Source organism: Lagopus leucura, unplaced genomic scaffold (genome assembly GCF_019238085.1).
Source record: "Lagopus leucura isolate 7727_CA_CO unplaced genomic scaffold, USGS_WTPT01 Super-Scaffold_806, whole genome shotgun sequence".
In the NCBI taxonomy this organism is placed as follows: Eukaryota; Metazoa; Chordata; class Aves; order Galliformes; family Phasianidae; genus Lagopus; species Lagopus leucura.
Window position 1 is genome coordinate 8,465,016 of NW_024962260.1, and position 19,806 is coordinate 8,484,821.

The 19,806-nt window shown below is 45.8% G+C and overlaps 2 protein-coding genes and 1 non-coding gene across 6 annotated transcripts in view; all 3 read right to left on the reverse strand.

Annotated features, from left to right (window-relative positions):
- The window catches only part of ZDHHC8 (zinc finger DHHC-type palmitoyltransferase 8), an 88,259-nt gene extending 78,558 nt beyond the window's left edge, over nucleotides 1-9,701 (reverse strand). For all 4 annotated transcript variants that reach the window (XM_042865608.1, XM_042865606.1, XM_042865607.1 and 1 more), the window contains exon 1: nucleotides 9,515-9,701. In XM_042865608.1, the coding sequence (XP_042721542.1) occupies nucleotides 9,515-9,618 (104 nt within the window). In that variant the 5' untranslated portion in view covers nucleotides 9,619-9,701. The remainder of the gene's footprint in view (nucleotides 1-9,514) is intronic.
- Nucleotides 9,702-11,332: 1,631 nt separating this feature from the next.
- RANBP1 (RAN binding protein 1) lies at nucleotides 11,333-19,724 on the reverse strand. The gene is made up of 6 exons (XM_042866017.1): nucleotides 19,656-19,724; nucleotides 18,179-18,315; nucleotides 16,877-17,034; nucleotides 15,247-15,375; nucleotides 14,148-14,213; nucleotides 11,333-13,138 (listed from the first exon to the last, which is right to left on the reverse strand). The coding sequence occupies exons 1-6, from the start codon at nucleotides 19,668-19,670 to the stop codon at nucleotides 13,017-13,019; spliced, it is 627 nt and encodes a 208-aa protein (XP_042721951.1). The 5' UTR covers nucleotides 19,671-19,724; the 3' UTR covers nucleotides 11,333-13,016.
- On the reverse strand, nucleotides 13,942-14,074 carry LOC122177027. The gene has a single exon (XR_006177907.1). It is a non-coding gene; the product is annotated as a small nucleolar RNA SNORA77 (small nucleolar RNA).
- Nucleotides 19,725-19,806: the final 82 nt, after the last annotated feature.

The following is a 19,806-nucleotide window of genomic DNA, read 5'->3' on the forward strand; positions in this document are numbered from 1 at the left end:
CTGACTGCAACCTCTATTCCCCTTCCTCTTGTGCTGCTCAGGGGGACAGGAGGAGGCAGAGGGGTTGGGAATGAAAGAATCAAGTTGAGTGTGCAAAACACTTTTGAGGAACAGCATGAGGTCCTGACACTTGCTTTATAGTGATGGCCCCAGCATGTGGCACAATCCTACCACAGAGAACACATCCAAAACCTGAGGCCATGAAATAGCAACTCTATAGGAAACACTTAAACCTAAGCAGAGGTGCAGTTCTCAGATTACTGTCATCACCAGCTCTGACCTTCCACGCTTCCATCTTGCCATGTCCTTCCCTTGCAGTGCCATACTGAAGGCTGGGATGGAGCAGTAACACGTGCAGCACTGAGGAAGCAGCAACTCAAAAGCTTGATGCTTAAGAACAACAATAAAAGGATATAGATGATCTCACCTGAAGTTAGCCAGGCAGATTCTAGTAATCCTCACTAGATCTATGAAGAATTGCAAGCAACTGTGCTTCCTTACATGTTAGAGAAACCTCACAGAAAGCAGCCTTACAGAAAAAAAGCAGCTAAGAAAAAGTGTAATTGTTTTTCTCTGGCTTTAAAATCATTCAGATGCTACTCTTTAAAAGAATTCGGGGAAAAAAAAACTTAAGGAATTGAGAAGGGAAAAAAAAAAAGCAAAAACCGGAATTTGTTATGAAGACTATTTACAGTATTTCAAAGCATTGATGACCGTAAAGTGAACAAAAGTGACAAAAAAATAACTGCTGTATTCACGTGCCATGCTCCTGTGAGAATATGGAACAGCATCATCTGTTGCAATGAAATGTTTGAGCTGATCATTTCTTGTCCTTGGCACTCTGCTGACACACTTTTTAAAGCTTTAATTAAGAAAAGAATCAAGACAACACTACAAATTGCATAGACTCGTGCCCTACAGTCTCTTCTGACCACTAATTTGTGGAGCTGGGGCTCAGCCAACTTCCATTGAATCTGTGCATGGTTTCCAGCAAACTGTCATCGCAGCAGTGCAGTTCCTGATAGGGTGATCATCCACAGCAAGGGAAGCGATGCCAAACTGTCACCAAACAGGTCTGCTCCAGGGTGCCTGAATTCTGGAATAAGTCATGAAAATTACAAAGTCCAGATGGAAAACTGAGGAATGGAGCATCTAAAGACTACCAGCCACTGGAAGAGCGGATGAGAGCCTGTCCAGGCATCTGCTGATGGCACAGCGTGCGGATATATAGCAGTGCTGTATGATATATTCCATCCTAAATCACTTCGCTAAATTAACTATTGGATTGAAGTCTTCCTGCTAGCTCTCTCCTCCAAGCAAAATGTTTCTTTCTCCTTAAGGTCCTAACCACAAGGATTCAGTTATTTCCAAGAGCAAAGTTCAAAAATTCTATTTTACTTTCTGCTGAAAAGGTCGTCATCCTGTCACAGAACATGATCTGGACCTTGGGCAAGGGAGAGTTCAGTCCTCTTTCAGAAGGCCCAGGAAGTGCAGGATGATGGACACAGCTGAAGTAATGCAGTCAGCTGGGGCAATCAACAGCCCTCCCAGGGATTTAAACCAAGTCAGGTGAATACCCAGGAATAATCACTTTGCAGTGAGATTTTAAGTGGCACGTCAGATCAGAAGCATGTTTTAATCCCATCTTTTTAATTCTTTTAATACACCTTCACTGAGTTTCTGAACAGGAACGGTAAGCAAGAGTGAGAAAGGACATCAAGGGAGAAATATGAATTATAAGCAGACTGTTTAATTAACTATCTCAGTATAAACTCTCTTTTTTTATTATGTTATAAAAATCCTGGTACATCATGACTTGTTCCAGAGAAATGTCTTCCAAAAGATGAGGCCAAACTGGGACTAAAAGACAGAATGTACATTAAAACCTTAAGTTTCCTAACTGAAGTGTTGGCAGGACTCACAAGCACGGAGAATCAATGCTTCATCAGACATGCAGGAATCCACCCATCGTGCATGCACAGTGCACTGTTCTGGAGACATATTACAACATATACCATGGTCGAAGCAGCCCAACAGAACAGTAATTCTATAGGAACTAAGAAGAAAGCTGGCAAGATGAGATGCTTTTTTGCAAGCCAAGTGGATTTACACTAAGATATCTTTTCCCCATTTCCAAAGCAGTTTAAGCAAGAAAAATAAATAACATCACTCTGAAAAAAGCAAACAAAAGAACAAGCATATTCATCACCATAAAATAAAAATAAAAGGGCACCATTCCACTAAACAGGGCTCCACTGCATTCAAGGACAATTACTTGGCAAGCTGACAGACCTCTCTCCCTGTTCACCAGAACAAATTCCGCTTGTGTTTATGGATCAAGTGAATTCAGACTAAGAATGCAGAACTTGGTGGGTAGGAAGACACAGGCCTTGGCCAACCCCTTTGGAGAGGATAGTTTCAACACGGAAAAGTTGTTGCATCAACCCACACAAACCATCCCAGCTCAACAGACAGGATCAGATGTTTCACTGTATCTCGTAACCCTGAATCCTTTGCTCTTATAGCAACGTTAAAAATCAAGGGCCGTGCAGCCGTGTGCTACAACAGCTGTGTCATTTGGAGGCAGATATCACAGGGATAAAACAAAACAAAACAAAAGATGATGACAGATGAAGAAAATGTGGGTTGAACAGCCTCCTCCTTCAGGTGCATTCGATGGCCCGAAATTCACACCCCGACATCCTGTGAGGGATGAATTAAAAACACCACCACCACAAACACCCAGCTAGTAAATGGAGAAACAATGGCTAACTCAAAAGCCCATTTCTCATTTTACCAGATATGAATTATAGATCAAACACAGCAGGCTAGAAAAGAAATCATTAATTTTTCAGCTCTTGAACCACAGATTTAGCTCAATCCCACTGGCCTTTGGAACACAGCGCAAGAAATACTGTTTGGCAAAAGGACTTACCCACGTGGAATGACATACAAATGAAAGTTTAAGCATGACATTGTAACCATTAAGCTCCTAAAGACAGCCAACAAGCTTCCGCCCACACCGACCTCCACCTCCCGCCCTGCAGCGCAGCAGCTGCTGGCCCAAGGCCGCCTGCAAGCCCTGCTGCAGCACGGCGTGGGCTGCCTGCTGAGGGAGCAGCGCTGCTGCTGGTCCTGGCACACCTGGAGAGGCCTACTGCTAGGGAAGGAATCTGCAGAGAAAGCTGAGCACGTAAAATGAGATCCCACTCGTGAGGAAAGTAAATAAATAAATAAAAATCGAAAAGGAGATTATGAGCAATTAAAATAATACCAAATAACTTCCGATAGCAAGGAAACGCTTTTCCAGAAGGAAAAACCTGCCTTCCCCCAGCAGGAGTAGCTACAAAAGTTTTAAGCTGAACCTTTTCATTTCAAAGCATTTCTGTGATTGATGTGAATTTAAATTACAATGATACTTGTTTATAAAAACGTCCACGCATTTGTATTCTCAACACCGTACTTAAGCTGTGTTGATACAGATATTACACTGCATTATTTCCCTGAAGACATGAAAGAGAGCTAATGTAAATGCCAATTTAGTTTTGAGAATCTTGGGAGAATAAGGCTTTGTCTGACTTTATTTGTGATAGCCCTTACACATTTAGGCAGTTTCAAGTTTGCTTTGTCAGGCTCCAACTTACACATTAATTTGTTCATTTAAGACCATTCTGCTATTAATTCAGTCTGAGGCTGTACCCAGGTTTCCTGGAGAGCAGTCACTTCAGAATGGCACACATGGACCTTCTTTTCAAGGCACTTACTGGCTGGTCAGCTTCCATGAGCTCTTCCCTTCAAAAAACAATGGCATCATCTCATGTGCAGCTTGACAAAAATCTCCATTTCTCATTCATCCCATCTTAATACTGCTACCTTGCTCCATAGAACTTATATCCAGTTGCCAAAGGGCAGCACTTCCAAATTACGTGACTTCATACAGGATTAAAAAGCATTTTAAAATGGTGCACACGTACACTGCAAACAACTGCTTTGGTGTTCAGCTTCAGGTCTAAAACTCAAGGGTTCTCGTGTTCTGCACATGGCTCCGCCGCCCCTTCTAGGTATCAAAACACAGCAGCGTGTGTTTATGAAAGATATTTCATGATTTCACATTTGAGGACAACAAATTCTGCACTTACAGATTCACAAACAGAAAACCATGGTAACCACTGCAATATCTGTGTTACTGTACTGTTTATTCTGTAGCATCCACAAACCCACCACTGCCTATGTAACAGGCCGAGAGCTCAGAAGTTTAGTAACTTTGGACAGTTTTGAAGCAAATGTAGCTAATTACGTTAGAAACTACAGAAGAACAATTAGAGATTAAGAAATTGATTTTCTGGATATAGATTACTCATTGAAGAAGAATGCAGCACACAGTTGTGGTGTACTCACTTAAATGAACGACAGCAAACACCACACTGGGATCCCCAAAACTGCCTTTTCTAAAGCAAAACAGGAACCAGGATGACTAGTTTTCCAGCCTATGGCATTCTATTTCAGTCCCTGTACCTCTTCCTTCCAACTTCATTGGCACTCCCACTGCCATGCAATAAGCGATGGCCGCTCTCTGGCAGCCTGGCACAACTTTATGCTACACATGGCTCAGCGAGGAAGGAATCCTGTATCTGCTGGCTTGACTCAAAGGACATTAAATCAATGTTCCACTCTCGTAGCATTTACAGAAATACACTGATTCAGCTTTAAAGATGCCTCTCCCCATTCCAGCATGCATCTGTTCCATGCCCTTAACCAGTCTATACCACTGTATTACTTTATTCCAGACATCTCCTGCTGCAAGCTAAACAAAATCTGTGGTTTCCCTTCATAGCTCTTGTTCCGGTTGTCCATCACACATCCCATGAAAACACGCACAGAGATTCCAGTGCCACAGGATCCTGAAGTCGATTTCAGCTAAGAAGTATTACCTAACAGAATAAGTTGTTAACCAAAAAAGGTACATGTACAAATAGCAACTGACTCAGGTAGCGAACCTCAAAAATCACAAGTCCATGGTCACCAAATGTGTCTGTCTTCATTTCTTTTTGAGTTTTGAGGAGTAGCATCCCTCAGTTTACACTGCTAACAGCCAAGTAAGCTCCCATACCATCTGAACCATTTTGTAGAGCCTGCTTCTATTTATAAAAGGATACATATGCAGCATATTTGGATAAACACGGATAGCATTTAAAATAGCATCCCAAAAAAGACCTTAAAGAAAAACAGAAAAGCTGTTTGTGTATTCGTGCACAAAGGCTGAAAGGCCCACCCTGGTCTAACACAGGCAGCCTCTCATCCCTATTTCCATACACCCACATCCTCCATCTCTGCTCACTAGGGAAAACAGACAGGACGTTGCTTTCCCTGCATTACCTATTTGGGCTTCAAACCTGGATCTGCACGCAGCATTCCAAAGGCACCGCGATGGCTGCAGCAGAGCAGAGCGCTGCCCCACTGCAGGCACCCAGCCGCCAACCGCCCGCAATGAGACACAGCTCCTCTCTCCTACGAGAGGAGAGAATATTCCTGCTGAACATAAACACCATTTTTTCCTCCCTTGAGGAAAAAACTGTATTAGCTCACAGAAGTGCCCTGTGCTGTCAGCTCTGCTGCTCCCCGTGGAAGCAATGATAACACTCTCCCGGCTATAGCCAGAAAACCCAGCTCCCTTCCAGCATTAGGAATGATTAAAAAAGACTTCTCACACTTCAGTTAAATGCATTCTCCTGTCCTGCTTTTTGTGTTTTTTTTTTTTTTAATCCTTTATGACAAGTTTTAGATACAGTATAGAATAAAATTACATATCAAGATTAAATTGCCACAGTCTAAAAGGCCTTTGCTTTGGCATAGCAAGAATAACATCCTTTCAGAAGCTGACAAACATGGCCAGTCGGTAAAGCCTTACCTCTTTCAAAGTTAAACTGTCTAAGGAAGCTGAAATCTCTCCTTAGTTTTACATTTTTAAAAAATACCTGCCTTTTCTCCACTGAAAATTACAATTCCCAAATTAGTGTTTGTTTCAGTGATGACATTCACCTAATTAAACCAATGCACGTTTTTGGACACTCTTACTCTCTCCAGTGCCATCCACATGGCTTGGCACAAACCCTGCACGAAGCTGCTCCTCACCAGTGCCAGAAAGCCTTGGTTTGGCACGTGAAAAAATAAAAGTAATAATAATAATAATCAGAAATAGGTTAAGGCTTCAAGCAGCAGAGTGTGGTTTAGTAAGAAGGTCCATCAGAGTGCCAGCTGTGTGTGTCTGTGGCATACCCCTATGATTACGTCTCATTGTGACTTGTAAGCAAAATTCAAGTCTCATCTTCAGCATTGGCTGAATGAGTTTTCACTCAGTGGTGCCCTGACCCAGAAAACAACCCATGCCATCCTGGTGGAGAACTCAACACACAGTAGCACAACTCCCATCGCATCAAAGTATTGCACCCTGGTCTTTGTTACAGACACCGTGTTGCTGCCATGCTTCCAAAATGTCCAGCTGACTGCATGCTGCAGAAAAGTCACAACGTGGCCATTACCAGAAATTCATAGCCTACTGTATTCGGCAAAAGACTGAAGAACTTTGTTTTCTTTATTTTCATGACTAAATTAAGCCACAGTTTTTCCATACAACCTTAGGCACCTACACATGCAGGCACTGCAGCTAAGCTGAAATGGAGAGGATGCTGGCAATAGAAACAACAGTAAGTAGCACAGTTTGAACCAGTGAAGAGCATCACCAGCTCCAGCATCATCGTTCACTGGGTGAAGTTAAGCTTTATAGCATAATGCTCACTAACAGCTAAGTTGCCATCTCTACTAATACTGCAGTTACACAACCTAAAGTTGGAAAGTAAAGCTGGAAAGTTGACGAGATTCGGGTTCTGTGGATGACCACACTAATGCTTACATCACAGCAGCCAGCAATCCAAGGCAGAAGAGCCCAGACTGGGTTGGAATGGTTTACACTGTTCTCCTTAATGAAAATACAAAGGAAGAAAGGTTTTGGAAGAAATAAAGCTCAATGTGCTGCAGCTGAATCACTCTGGATTCTGGTAACATTAAGCAGAATTCTTCCTTCATTATGCCATTTGATTTGTTCCTATAAGTAAATTAACCTAATTATTATATATAGCACTATGTATGCATTCATTCGCAACGCTTACAGTTAATGCACATTTACTCCCCTACTGTGACAAACCAGACCACCTACTCACACAGCTCTGTTTATTATCAGAGGAGCGCACAGGGGAGCTGAGGGCCCACAACGCACCCGCTCTCAGATGCTTTTCCAGGCAGCGCTGCAACAGCTAAGTAGCTCAGCTCCCCCTCACAGAACCAGAAGGAATACCACAGGGACACAGCAAATGCTGGATAGTCAGCCGAGGAAAAAGAATAGAGAAGCATCTCTCGTGGAACCTTCCCAAATTAATGCATCATACCACTGATCAACACCACCACGACATCACAGTGCACAGCATGTATTTCAAACTCCCTTCAGGTGCTACTATTTAGCAAAGTTGTTTGGCCCACAGCTACAGATAAAGATTACGATGCCTAGATGCCAGCCCTGGCCTCAGGGCGCTTTCCACCCAGCAGAAGGCCCTCACCGTGCATGGCTGAGCACACAGGCAGGCTCAGAGAGCTACTGAGGAACTCGTGCAGTGCCCAGAAAGCACGCTGTCTCCTACTCAGTAAGCAGTTTTTAAAATTATCATTCACTTTTTCCACATACATTAACATCCATTATTCATTTCCACATGCTGAATTTGGTGGATTCTGTGACATCCCACTGGGCCGATCGGCACCAAAACCTGCTGTGAGAATCCCCTCCTTTGGCCAGTTTCATGCACTTACGTATAGATAAGGTCCTCAACAGACAGAGCGGCCTCGGAGCTCAACAACACAAACAAGAAATGAGCCGAAACTCAAGTAAATCATCACCTGGTAAAGTTCCGGTGCTGCGACCAGCAAGCAGGCTGATATGAGCAGCAGAGCTTGAAGCGGCAGCAGGCAGTGCCTCCTCTGCTGCACCACTGGGGTGTGTACCAACAGCAGCAGTGCATGCTGGCACCAGGAAAGTGCAGTCTGCACAGCCTAAAGTAACGGGTCACAACAAAAGGAAAAACCCACCAGGAAAAGATGCTACCAGTACACACACCGCGTGCTTTGCTCCCAAAGACAGACATCACTAAAACTGCTCAGGATGAAAAAAACCAACAGCAAATCTGTGCAGATCTGTCCAAGTATTTCTGAATGGACAGGACTTCAGAGACTGCCTAACAGCAGTTGCTCAGTTAAGTGTTATTTTCATCACAGACACAGCTTGGCAGCAGCACGGAGCGTGTGTCTGGGATGGTCTCTGACACAGTACTAACATTCCAAGATGCACAGGCCAAGTTACAATATGGAGATATCCTAAAAGTATCTGATATTGCATGTAATTATTCACTGCAAACAGAGAGCGGGATTAAGTTTGAGATTTGGTAACAGACTACAAACTGTTCCTCCATACAGTGACAGATTCTGACAGGGACATCCCCGCGGCACCCTGCTGCCATGGCAGGGTGTAACAGCCAAGGGCTGCACAGCAGCACATCCATCACAGCCACACATTCAGAGCGTCACATGAAAAGCAACACGCAGCTCCCGAGACAACCTCAGCATGCACCCATCTCTCCAGGTGCAGGAAAATGCTGGCATTAAGATCCCTTTTTCTGATTGTGAAACCACGTGAACAGAATAAACACAGCACGCTGTGAGCCGAGTTTGTGGCCAAAGGCAACTTGTGTGCTGCGTGTGCCCGCGAGGCCCCAGCCATGATGAGGAGCCCAATGACAAGGATGGGTTTATACACATACCGGTTCTACCAGCTGAAACGGTGCGGTATCCTGAAAGGGCTCGGCGATCCCTAAGCGTGAGAGGCATTAAAGCCAGCAGCCAGTAATCACGTCACACTAAGCCAAGAGCACTGCTCGGCGTCAAACGCTGCTCTGATTTAAGAAACCGCTTGGCAAAACGACATCTGCATTTCACTCTGCATGCTGAGCCACGATACCCGCACCAGTAAGGAGCGCCGTGAAACGCCGAGCATTACATTACGGCACAACTTAAGGAGGTTAAAAACGCGGCCACGCGCACACCAACACCGAGCCCTCGGCCGCTCCAGCGCACAGCCCGCACAGCCCCGCACAGCCGAACCCGCGCAGCCACCCGCGGCTCGAACCCCGCGCTGGGCGGCACGGCCGGACCACCGCCCCGCAGCGCCGGCACTGCGCTCTGCCATGAGGGGACGCGGGAGCGACAGAAAACGGGGGCAACAAAAAGTTTCATTCCCCCCCCATCCCCCGCTCCTTCCCTCGAGCAAATCTCGACGCACCCGTCAGCTCCTCGGGCTCCGGGCTCGGTTACATAAAGAACGCACGGCCGGCGGCTCCGGCGCCGCTAACCCGGCCCGGCGGCGGCCGAAAGGGAGCGGGGCCGGGGAGCCGCCGGCCCCCACGGTGGTACTTACGTGAAAACGAAAAATAAAGTCGTCGAACCCACTAACAAGGCGGCCGCCGTGGAGACGGGGATGTATTTGGTCGGTTTAAACCTCTTGCCGGTGCTGCTGGGCATCCTGTGGCTTACACATCACTGAGCGAGTCCGAGCCGGGAGGAGCGGCCGGGAGGACGCGGGCACAGCGGGGCCGGGCGGCAGCAGCGAGGGCCGGGCCGCGGCTGACCTCCGGCACAGGAAATCCCACCCCCGGCGCGGCCCACCCGGCGGATGTCGGCCGCCCCTTCAGGCGGCGCGGGAGGAGCGCGGCGCGGCCGCTCCCCGTGCCGGGGCCGCTCCCCGGGTTCCGCGCGGGGCGGCGCCGAGGAGCTCGGAGGGGCGGTGCGGGCGCTCGGCTCGTCCGACGCGGCGCTGCTCCGAACCGCGGGGCCGCGGGACGGGAGGCGAGCGCTGCGGGCCTGGCGGAGCTCGGAACAGAACAAGAAGAACTGCGGGAGCAAAAACTCAAATAAAACGAGGGCTCTCAGCTTTGCAGAGTTTGCAATAAAACCGAAAGCGTCGGCTTTGAATATGTGGAAAAGCAGAGCGAGCACCGGCCCGAAGGCACGCGGTTACGCGAGAGCCGGGCTCTGCCCCGCGGCGTCATCCGCCGCTCTGCGGCGCTGGGAAGCGGCGGCAGCCTGGGGCAGGGCGCTGCCACGAGCCTCGGCTGCAGCGCGCCGGGTGGGCGGAGGCGGGGCGCCAGGGGCTGCGGGGCCGGCAGCTGCTCGGCCCGGAACGCTCGGTCCGGTCCTTTGCCCCGCGCCTAACGGGTCGGCGTTTTAAAGAGCGCCGCGCGGTGCTGAGCTGAAAGCCTTCCGGCGCACGTAGCAGCGCGACGAGCCGAAGCAGGGCTGTGCTCGGGCAGCATCTGCCCCGCCGCGGCTGGATGCATGTCGCTGACTGTTGAAGCACACAGTAAAGCAGAAGACGCGTGTTAGGAGCGCGCTTTGGCCACCCACACGAGTCAGGTCTAAATAAAACTCCCCAGAAGAGCTTGCAGGCTAGCGCTACTTCACGTGTACTGCAGGACTGGGCCACGACCTGGTCTGTGCTTAAAACACCGGTTCTGGTTTGTAACGCTGTACACACAAACCTGAACTTCACATGAACAAAAAGTATTTCCACAAACAACTCGCTTTGAGGGACTGCTGTAGGCTGCACGTTCACCAGCAGACCACTCGTTGATACTCTGTACTTAAATTCACGTGCTGAGAAGTTACACAAACAATTCTTCCCCTTATCTTCTGGCTCTGAAACGATACATCATTGAAGATTTTGGTGCATCAGCGAAGCACTGGGTTATTCCCCTTCCTTCTATTTCAAAGCAATAGCAATTTTAGCTAAGTCCAGTTTGGAAGAACTTCAAGGCATCCCCAGGCTGTTGAGTAGCCAGCTCTACAGGACCAGAACGTTCCTCAGCCAAGTGCTAACCAGAGAAATCGCTTGTTAGCAATCCATGAACTGTAAACATGGACCAATTAACCTAAGCAGGAAGGGAAATGTCTGAAAATCAGTTAAGTACGCACAGGTAAGGGAGGGGGAATGGAGAGAGAAAGAAGGTAATACAGTTAAATAGACTTTGTCAATACTAAGGCAAACATTAAGACAGGAACACTTAGAATATTAAGGCAAATGATGCTTCCTCCTGTCTGCAGCACAATGCTAGTGAAACCACATCCACCCGTGTTGCTGCCTCCATCATGCTCTGTCATCTCCATCTGCCCCACAGGCCAAGAGCACATTCCCAGCAGTTCTTTAAATAAACAGCAAATCTTTTAAATGAAAATTTACATTTATTTTGAAATTTTTAAATGTCATTTCTATCAATTTAGACACAGTTTGACATTATCAGATCAGAGAATTTACAGTGACTCATGGATAACAATTTGGCTTTTACATTCAAATGCTACGTACTTCAAAAGAGCTTTGCTTTGTTATTTCCAAACCAGAAACACTGAAGAACACCATATTTTGCCTTTCGACCATCTTTGTTAATTAATAGACTTTTAATATCTGCTGTACTTGAAGGGGAACGTGTACAACACTAAAGGAATTGCTTTGTTTGAATGAAGTGAGTACCTTAGTTGCAGTTCCACATGTAAGACTACTGGTTCGGTAGCATAAAAGGCAGTACTAAGCAGAAACACAAGTTGCATTTTTTTAGGTCTGTTTTCCTCAGATAGATTGCAGAGTCCAGTCTACTTAGAAAGCCTTTTTATGAAGACAGAGGTCTCACTAGCCAATATTAACACCATACAAAGTTTAGCAAGTTTTGTTCAGTTTTCATAGTTTGAGAATAGTAACATAGAATTCCATTGCTATCTAACACTAACCTTGTATTAGTGGTTAACAACAAAATTCAATTAATCTATCCAACTTAAATTGTGTTGGTTTTATCACTTAATATATATTTTCTCCTACTCTCTAGCAGTAACTTGAAACCAGGCAAGCAATTAACGCTTGTAGGAAAGAGATTTGATCAACTTGCTCATTACTGGCAAGAGTTGTGCCCCTTCAGTGTGTACAACATGATCACCTAAGAGAATAACTGAACTTCTCCCTTCAAGAGGGACAGACTCCCAGAAGGCATCCTGTAAGGTCACCACCTCCCCAATTCTTAAAAGCAATATAAAGCTCCAAGGCCCTGAAAAAACACAAAAACAAAGGCTTATAAATTTTAGAGTGTGATTGTTACAATATGCTGACTGCTGGTACTCCAACGTTTAAGACTTCTTTGCATACATCTTAATATAGAGACCAATACCGCCTTCAGTCAGCAAGAAGCACATTGTGGAAGATCTGGGTTCACAGCTACAGCTTTGTGCTAGGCTCAAGCATTGCTGACATTAATGACTTTCATGAGCAGCAGAGCTGAGATTTTCTAGTAGGAAGATAATACTCAGGTCTCACGTAATGTTTGCTCCCCCTTTATTTTCCCTGTCCAATGGAACACCATTAATAGTGCACCAGGAATGCTCTACTGTCTAATGTCACAAACCTGCTGCATTTCAAGAATCACAGGTGTGTTTCCTGCCCAGGAACAAAGAGCAGAGAGGAATGTGAAAGGAGTGCTGTATTAGTTTCAGAAGACATGCATGCCATCCTAATCTTCCCTGTTCATAAAGTCTGTTCATCTAGTTAGCCTGGGTAGGACAACATGCATCTCAACACCCAATGAAACAATTGTATTCATAAGCCTTTAAAGCATATAGAAAACTCAGTTCTATCCTCTGATGCTGTTTCAAGTTTGTTTTATTCACTCTTTTGGATGACCATAAATAAGTGTTTCCACTATGGAAAAGAAAGTTAGCACAGTACATTTTCATGACTGGGGAATGGATTTTCTGAAGACATCTTCAAAAGGGCAAAAGCTTAGAAAAAACAACCTGAACATTGAATTCAGTTCCTTATAAAGTCCCTTGTAAAAATAAAAAAAAGAAAAAATATAAAGAAAAACTGCAAGGCCCAGGATGATTTATTGCTTTTCTTCATTTTCCTTGGTCTCTTTCTTCTCAGCTTCTTTGCTCTCATCCTTTACAGAAAGCTCCTCTAGTTTTTCAGCAACTTTATCGGCACTGTCATTTTTGTCTGTGCCTGCTAAGAGATTGATGAGGGGAAAAAAAAAGTTACACAGAGGAAGTAGTCAATTTTCCTGTAACAGAGGAACAGTGAAGGTGGAAGGTAAAGAGGATAGGGAGGAGAGACAACCTGTATTTAGAGTAAGAGCAAAAGCAACTTTCCACTGAGCACTGGAGTGACTCATTCTGTTTCTTCTTTACTAATTCCTTCCAGTGTCAGAATTCAAGAAATACCATTTGGATATTTTAATCACTAGATGAGTGTCTAACCGTACTGACAGAGAAATATTTATCATTTGGTCAGCTTTCATGCTACCAGAAACAGACCCCATGCAACACAGAAATCTCCCAAGTCCCAGCTTCTAGTCCATCTCAAATGAAAACCAGCCTCCCCAAGACCCCATCTCCCCACTTTGGAAGTGGGACAGAGGGGCAGTTCCTAAGAGTGAAGGATTCTGATCTGAATATCAAAAGCGTTGCTCGCCAACTACTTGTAATCTGTACTTTAGGAAGATGGAGGTGTTTATTTCACAAGATATGCTATCTTGTAACAGACAATTACACAATGTGATGCATTAAGCTATTCAATAAAGACCCGTGAAGACATTCTACCACTCCAAATACATTAAGTATCAGAACTGAACATTCTATTTCCATGACTACGTAGTTGTGGAATTCGGGATGGGAAACTAGGAGGAGAAAATATCACTGTGGTTAGAGTGCTCACAGTTCACTTGAGTATTATAAACCAAAACACTTCTTCTGCAGCAGTTCCAAAACAAAAAAAAACAAAAAAAAAAAAGAAAAGAAAAGAAAAAGCAAAGCCATGTCCCAATAGCAATTGTAACAGCCTTCCACAAGAAAGAAGGCATTCATCACGCCTGTGAGTGATTACTCTCGCAGACAAAAAAAGCACCTGAACTGAAGGCTGCAGTTCGGTACAGAGTGAGTCTGCTCCAGCACAACGACACACTGGGGGCTATAACCAGCAAACAGAAGATGCACAACATTTAAGACTTAACCCTTACCTTTTTTTGCTCTCTTGTCTACCTCGTTTCTGCATTCTTCAAATTTTGCCTTGAATTTCTGTGCATCTGTTTCAGTAAAGACAGAATACTTTTTCATTAACTTTACCTCCTTGCAACACTGAATGTTTCTCAAGTATCTTCCCTCAAAATCAGTGGCTGTGTAAACAAAACTTGTAGGTACTTACAGAGTGATTAAGATCATACAAAAAGCTCCACAAAGTTTTTCAGTCACTTTTTTTGTGCAGATCTTGAGCAGCAAATCTAAGAAAGCCCTTCACACTTTCAAAATATTTCAAATAAGATTCCAGAAGGAACTGCCTTGTGGTCAGTAAGACTCCTAGCTGCCCCTGCCCCACAAAAATAAGAATACAACGGTATCCTAACACAGCTATGCACAGCAGACTGAAGATTAGCTATGAACTACTGGCCCTCCACTACATTACACCCCAGAGGAACACCACGACACAACTTAGGGTCTCAGCAACAAGTGCTAAAGATAAAGCTTGAGTACTGTACTTGTGAGACAAAGACTCGAATTCAAGTTAATCATGACTACAATAGCTAGAGAAATATGATCTGTCTTATGTTTTGGTCTAAGTTATCCTAAACAATGTTCATACACAGTGAATACAAGCAACAATAGATTGCTAGTCTGCTCAGTCAAGGCACTTAACACTAGAGCCATAGAAACAGCAATCTGGTCTGCCAGCTTGGCACGACTGACCACACGAGGTCACTGTTGCCCCACAGGAAATTCAGAAGCAGCTGTGAACTAGTTCAAGAAATACAACTCCTTCTCAAGCATCACAAAAGATATGTGAAGGGCTGACTTATGTCTGGTCACCCGTCATCTGCTCAGTCAGCATTATGTTTGCATGAAAAAGCTTAAGCTTAAGAAGTTCTTATGGCATAAAGCTCTGAAAACATTACTAAGATTTAGCTGTTACACCATATGTCAACACATTTGGTAAAATAGTAACTGACTTCTCCCAGAGAAAGCAGCAATTAGCTAAAGCTTCTAGGTAGGGTACCATATCTGACAGTGTTCTGCAGCAGCATTCAGAGCACAGTACAACAAGTTCAGCAGCTGTCCACTCACTTTCCGCGTTTAAAAACCGGATTGCCAGAAGCTCAGGCTTGGGGCATTCATCTGCAAAGTCAGCATGTGTGTTCCAGACCCATGCCCTGTCACTCCCAGCATTAGGCCTCAGCTCCATTAGGGGTGTGACTGAAAAGCAAGCATTAGAAGAGGTACAGAGCACAGTAATACACGTTTTCCACACCAGCCTTCATAAATCTGTAGGGTTTTGTTGCTTACATAATGCATTTTATAGAGAATTACTTATGGATAAATAAAAAAAACAGCGTCATCCAAATATATTTTTCTTTGCATCCGCCAGTAAAATGACACAATGTCATCACTGTATAAAAGAGTGCTAGATTCACTATAGTGCATCTTAATTCTGTCCCAAAACAAACAACTTCTATACTTACCTGAGAGATGGAAGCATTAAGCACAACCCTTAGGAACAGTCAAACAGTTTAGGAAGAAAAGACACTCCGAGAGAAAGACCATTCTTTTGCACACTGAAAATATGGTATACTGTGAGAAAAATAGCTATTCCTACACTAGTCATCTAATCAGGCTCTCTGCTGAGAGCTTTCCTACAAGGGATCACAAAATTCTGCGCTGCTGTAAAAGGCACACAGCACATTTTCAGCCCTTTTGCTCCTTCCCACAAAATGGAGCCCCTTCCCTCCAAGACACCACTGTTACTTAACCCAACTGAATGGGGGGAGTCTGAACGTTACTGCTCACACCACTCAGCCCTCTCCCACTGCACACAGTTCAGACATGTGCATTCCTTGCTTCCCCCCATCCCAGTGCCTGGCTCTTGTGTTTCGTTTGGAAGAAATCTAAAGACAGTCAACTCACTTTTTTTTTTTTTTTTAAATAAATTTAGAGATGGGATTTCACTGTTTCACTTAATGCTTGTAAAAAATGAAAAGGGTCTTTTTGTCTGCCTGCACATCGCCAGAAATTCAGTAAAGGAATCTATACCACAAGCAGTTTTTCCAGGAAAAACATCTGTTTATGTGGATATTTTCCTAAAGAAAAGGTTGATTACTGTTACTGGTTAGGGACTGTGCTACTTTTGTATTTCCCTTTTCTTTCACTCAAAGCCAGGAACACCTGTGCTCTGATTGTTTGACCTTCTGTAAAGGTTTGCCCACAGAAAAATAAGTCATCACTTCTGTTCTCAGATCAGTATTGTTAAATTAAGCAATTGTTTCAAACTACCTGCATGTAGCTTAACTCCAAAGATACTACATAAGTCCACATTTTCTGACCATTAAAAAACAACAAACTGTTGGGATCAGTGACACTGTGCCTGTCTATCCCAGTTAAATTTCAAAGTGTCTTCAAACATCAGCACTCTTTAAAACTAAGAGCTTTCATACTCAATGCTGCAGGCCATCATCAAACCACAGCCTCCTTCTGTTCGTGAAGGTGAGCACTCATGTTTTGATACAAGTCTTCTGTGGTCAGAGCAAGAAATGACAGTATTTACAGTCTGCTGGAAGTTGGACACTCGCTTTAAGAGGCAGCAATTCTCTAGATACTGCTAAAAGCCACTGGGCTCTTAACTTTCAATGTATAAAGCTCCATCAAGCTTAATTTAAAAACAAACACAAAACAGTAGCATGTATAGCAGTGCATAACATACTGTAATGGTTCGCGCAGATTTTCAGAGTTTTATCCCTCCTCATGAGGAGGCGAATTGTTCCCTTCTCCTTGTGCTTCAGCAGTTTGACATCACCAGTTCCTCGCTCTTTCCACTCTGGGAGGTCATTCTCGGATGCAAATCGGAACAGCTTTGCTCGCCTTAAAGAAGGAAGAACGTAAGAAGTCAGCCTGCACGTAACAGCTCATCGAAACAACACTTCCGCTGTATGGTACAACAGATGGCTTTTAAGCCACACAAGAACCTTGGGTGGTCCTGTGTGGAGCCAGGAGTTGGACTTCATGAGTCTTGTGGGTCCCTTCCAGCTTGATATTCTGTGTGATTCTGTGACCACTGCTTTTATTCAGCATGCAGTGTCAGAAACTGACACACACTCAAGTTTACTTGCAAGCTGTGAGGAATTCTTTAACATCTACCCTGGTTTGTTATATTCTGGACACACTTCAGGAAGTGAATGTATTTGGCATTTTAAATTAATGTATAAATAACAGCTTTTGCTATTCATAGAGTTCCTACACTAGGAATACAACTGCTACAGCCAGCCAGCAGTAATTTTAACTCAAAAAATTGAGTAGCCTGAAACTAAGGCTCTTGTGTAATTCCAAGCCTGGTGTTTGAAGCACTGTTAACAAAGCCCCTCACCCTCTAGAATCACTCCCTTCCAACTCCCAAATCCTTGTTATTGCTGCTCTTCAGTCAGGTACAAGGGAAGCCTCGTGCTGCACCGCAGTGCAGCTTACCAGCTTTAGAACATCATTCTTTAAATTTTTCAAGATGCCAGTGTGCCAAAAGGGAAAAACAGGAATAGTCTGGGAGATCAGTCAACACTGATCACAGACTTAGCCTGAAGAGCTTAAGACACTGCTAAAGGAAAGGAAACATCTGCTCAAGAGACACTAGTTCCAAACAGAGTTTTGTCTGGGATGTGCCTGGGTTCCATGCTGCTCTTCCATTTCTTTTGCACTATATGTTTTAGACTACTACCACATACCTTCAAACCTTTAGTTATTACCCAAGTTAATGTTTTCTTTCAGGCTAAATGAGACAATATTAAAACCAAATTCATGATGCCATCTCCTTCATGCTATTCCAGACCTTAATCAGTTCCTTGGGAGCAGTGCTGTCAGCCCTCCCCAGCTCAAACTCTGCCACTACAGCAAACAGCAGCCAATTTACACTGCTGCTTCATACAGAGACTCCTAACAAGTCATCCAACTTCCCTGTAACACAGTCAAACTTAAGTATGATAAGCAGTTAGATAATGCGTAGAAGTGCTCTACTTACATCTTAAAGAGCTCTTCCTCATCCTCTTCCAGAGTTTTTATTTCTTGCTCAGGAAGGGAAACTATGGGCTCAAACTGAGGATCATGGTTAGAGTCATCCGCGTTTTCAGTGGAAGTATCATGTTCCTCGTGTGCTTCCTGGAAGGGGGAAAAGCAAAAAAGAAAGATAAACTTGCTGCATACTTATATTCACAGCTATTCAGCAATTGCATCTCAGCAACTGAGCCGTGCTCTAAAAATAAACCAAATTCACAGTTGAAAATTAATTGCTCTGTGTCAATGTGCAGTTAGACTACAAAAGAAACAGCCTCATGCTGATTTTGTTTTACTATCCTGGCTTCTGGCTGCTGAAAAGTCACTTCTCCAATCATTTCTCCAGCACAACGTGCGTTATGCTACTAACGGACACACTACCTCATGGCTGACAACCTACCATTAACAGGGGGTAAAAACATCACTAAAGAAACCACCTCTACCAGCCCAACTCCATCAAGACAGGCAACAGAAGTTCATTGTTCTCGCCCTATGTGTCAGAACTCCCCAAGTCAGATTTCTGCAGCACAGCAACAACACTCATGAAGTTATTTAAGTTTACTTTCTTCATCACCGCACCCTTTGAGGACCTTTGTTTTTAACCGGTGGCTAAATGGCCAACATAAGGCTTCCTGCGCAGCCGCTCGGGGTCCACCTGCACAGCCGGGCTCATGAAAGCTGTAGCCCGGTGAGGAGGCTCGGCACCACGGCCGCGTGGCAGGCAGGTGCGCCAGTAGGCGCGCTCAGCGAAGGAGCCTACAAGGGAGAGCGATCTGCAAACTTAACGAGGCCAAAACAGCGATCTCGGGCGGAGAGAGGCGATCCGCGTCTTTTCGTCGGTGCTGCTCGAACAACACAAAGGCGAACGCAGCCGCAGGGCGCACGCACGGCGCTCCCGGCCCGCGGGGCCTGCTGAGGGCTGAGGGGCGGCACGGAGCGCCGCGCTTCCACGGAAAGAAAAGGACAGGAAACAACGCTGCGAAAAACTTTCGGTTATTCAACGAGCGCTCCGCTACGGTTCGGCGCGTCCCCGACGGAGCGGGACGTTAAGATTGAAGCGAGTCGCGTTAGAGCGCGTGGGGAAGGGGAGGGAAAAGGAGCGGAGCGGCCCCAGCGCGGTACCGCGGCCCCGCCGCCACGTGCGGGAGCGGGCAGGCCGGTATCGCGACAGGCGGCACGTGGGCTGCTCCGGGCCGGGCCGCGGGGCAAAGAAAGGCGGAAGGAGCGGGAACGGCCCGGGGAGCGGAGCTCCGCCCGAGCGCGGCCCCGAGAGCGGCGCTGCCCCGGCCGCCTCCGCGCGGCTCGGCCCCCGACCGGGCCTCGGCCCCGGCCCTGCGCGGCCCCCGCCCGCTTCCGTCGCCCCCCATCCCCCACCCCGGCCCGCTCCGCCGCCTTTCTTTCTCCCTCCCACCCACCGCCCTCGCCGCCCTCCCGCCACCGCTCACCTTGGTGTCCGCCATAGGGCCGGGCTCGCTGCGCTCCGCTCGCCGCCGCTGCGCTTCCTGCCGCGCGCCCCCGCCCCTCCCGCCTTTACCTCATTCCCGCAGCCCGCGCCGCCGCAAGGCACGATGGGAAACGCCCCCTTCCCTCCGCGCC

Bases quoted from the DNA above. Each gene is read 5' to 3' on its own strand.
- RANBP1 (XM_042866017.1), bottom strand. The intron at 15,376-16,876 runs GTATGTTATGCA...CTTGCTTTTCAG, and splicing joins AATCTGCGCGAACCATTACA to TCACACCCCTAATGGAGCTG. The intron at 14,214-15,246 runs GTGAGTGGACAG...TTACTGAAACAG, and splicing joins CCGGTTTTTAAACGCGGAAA to ATGCACAGAAATTCAAGGCA.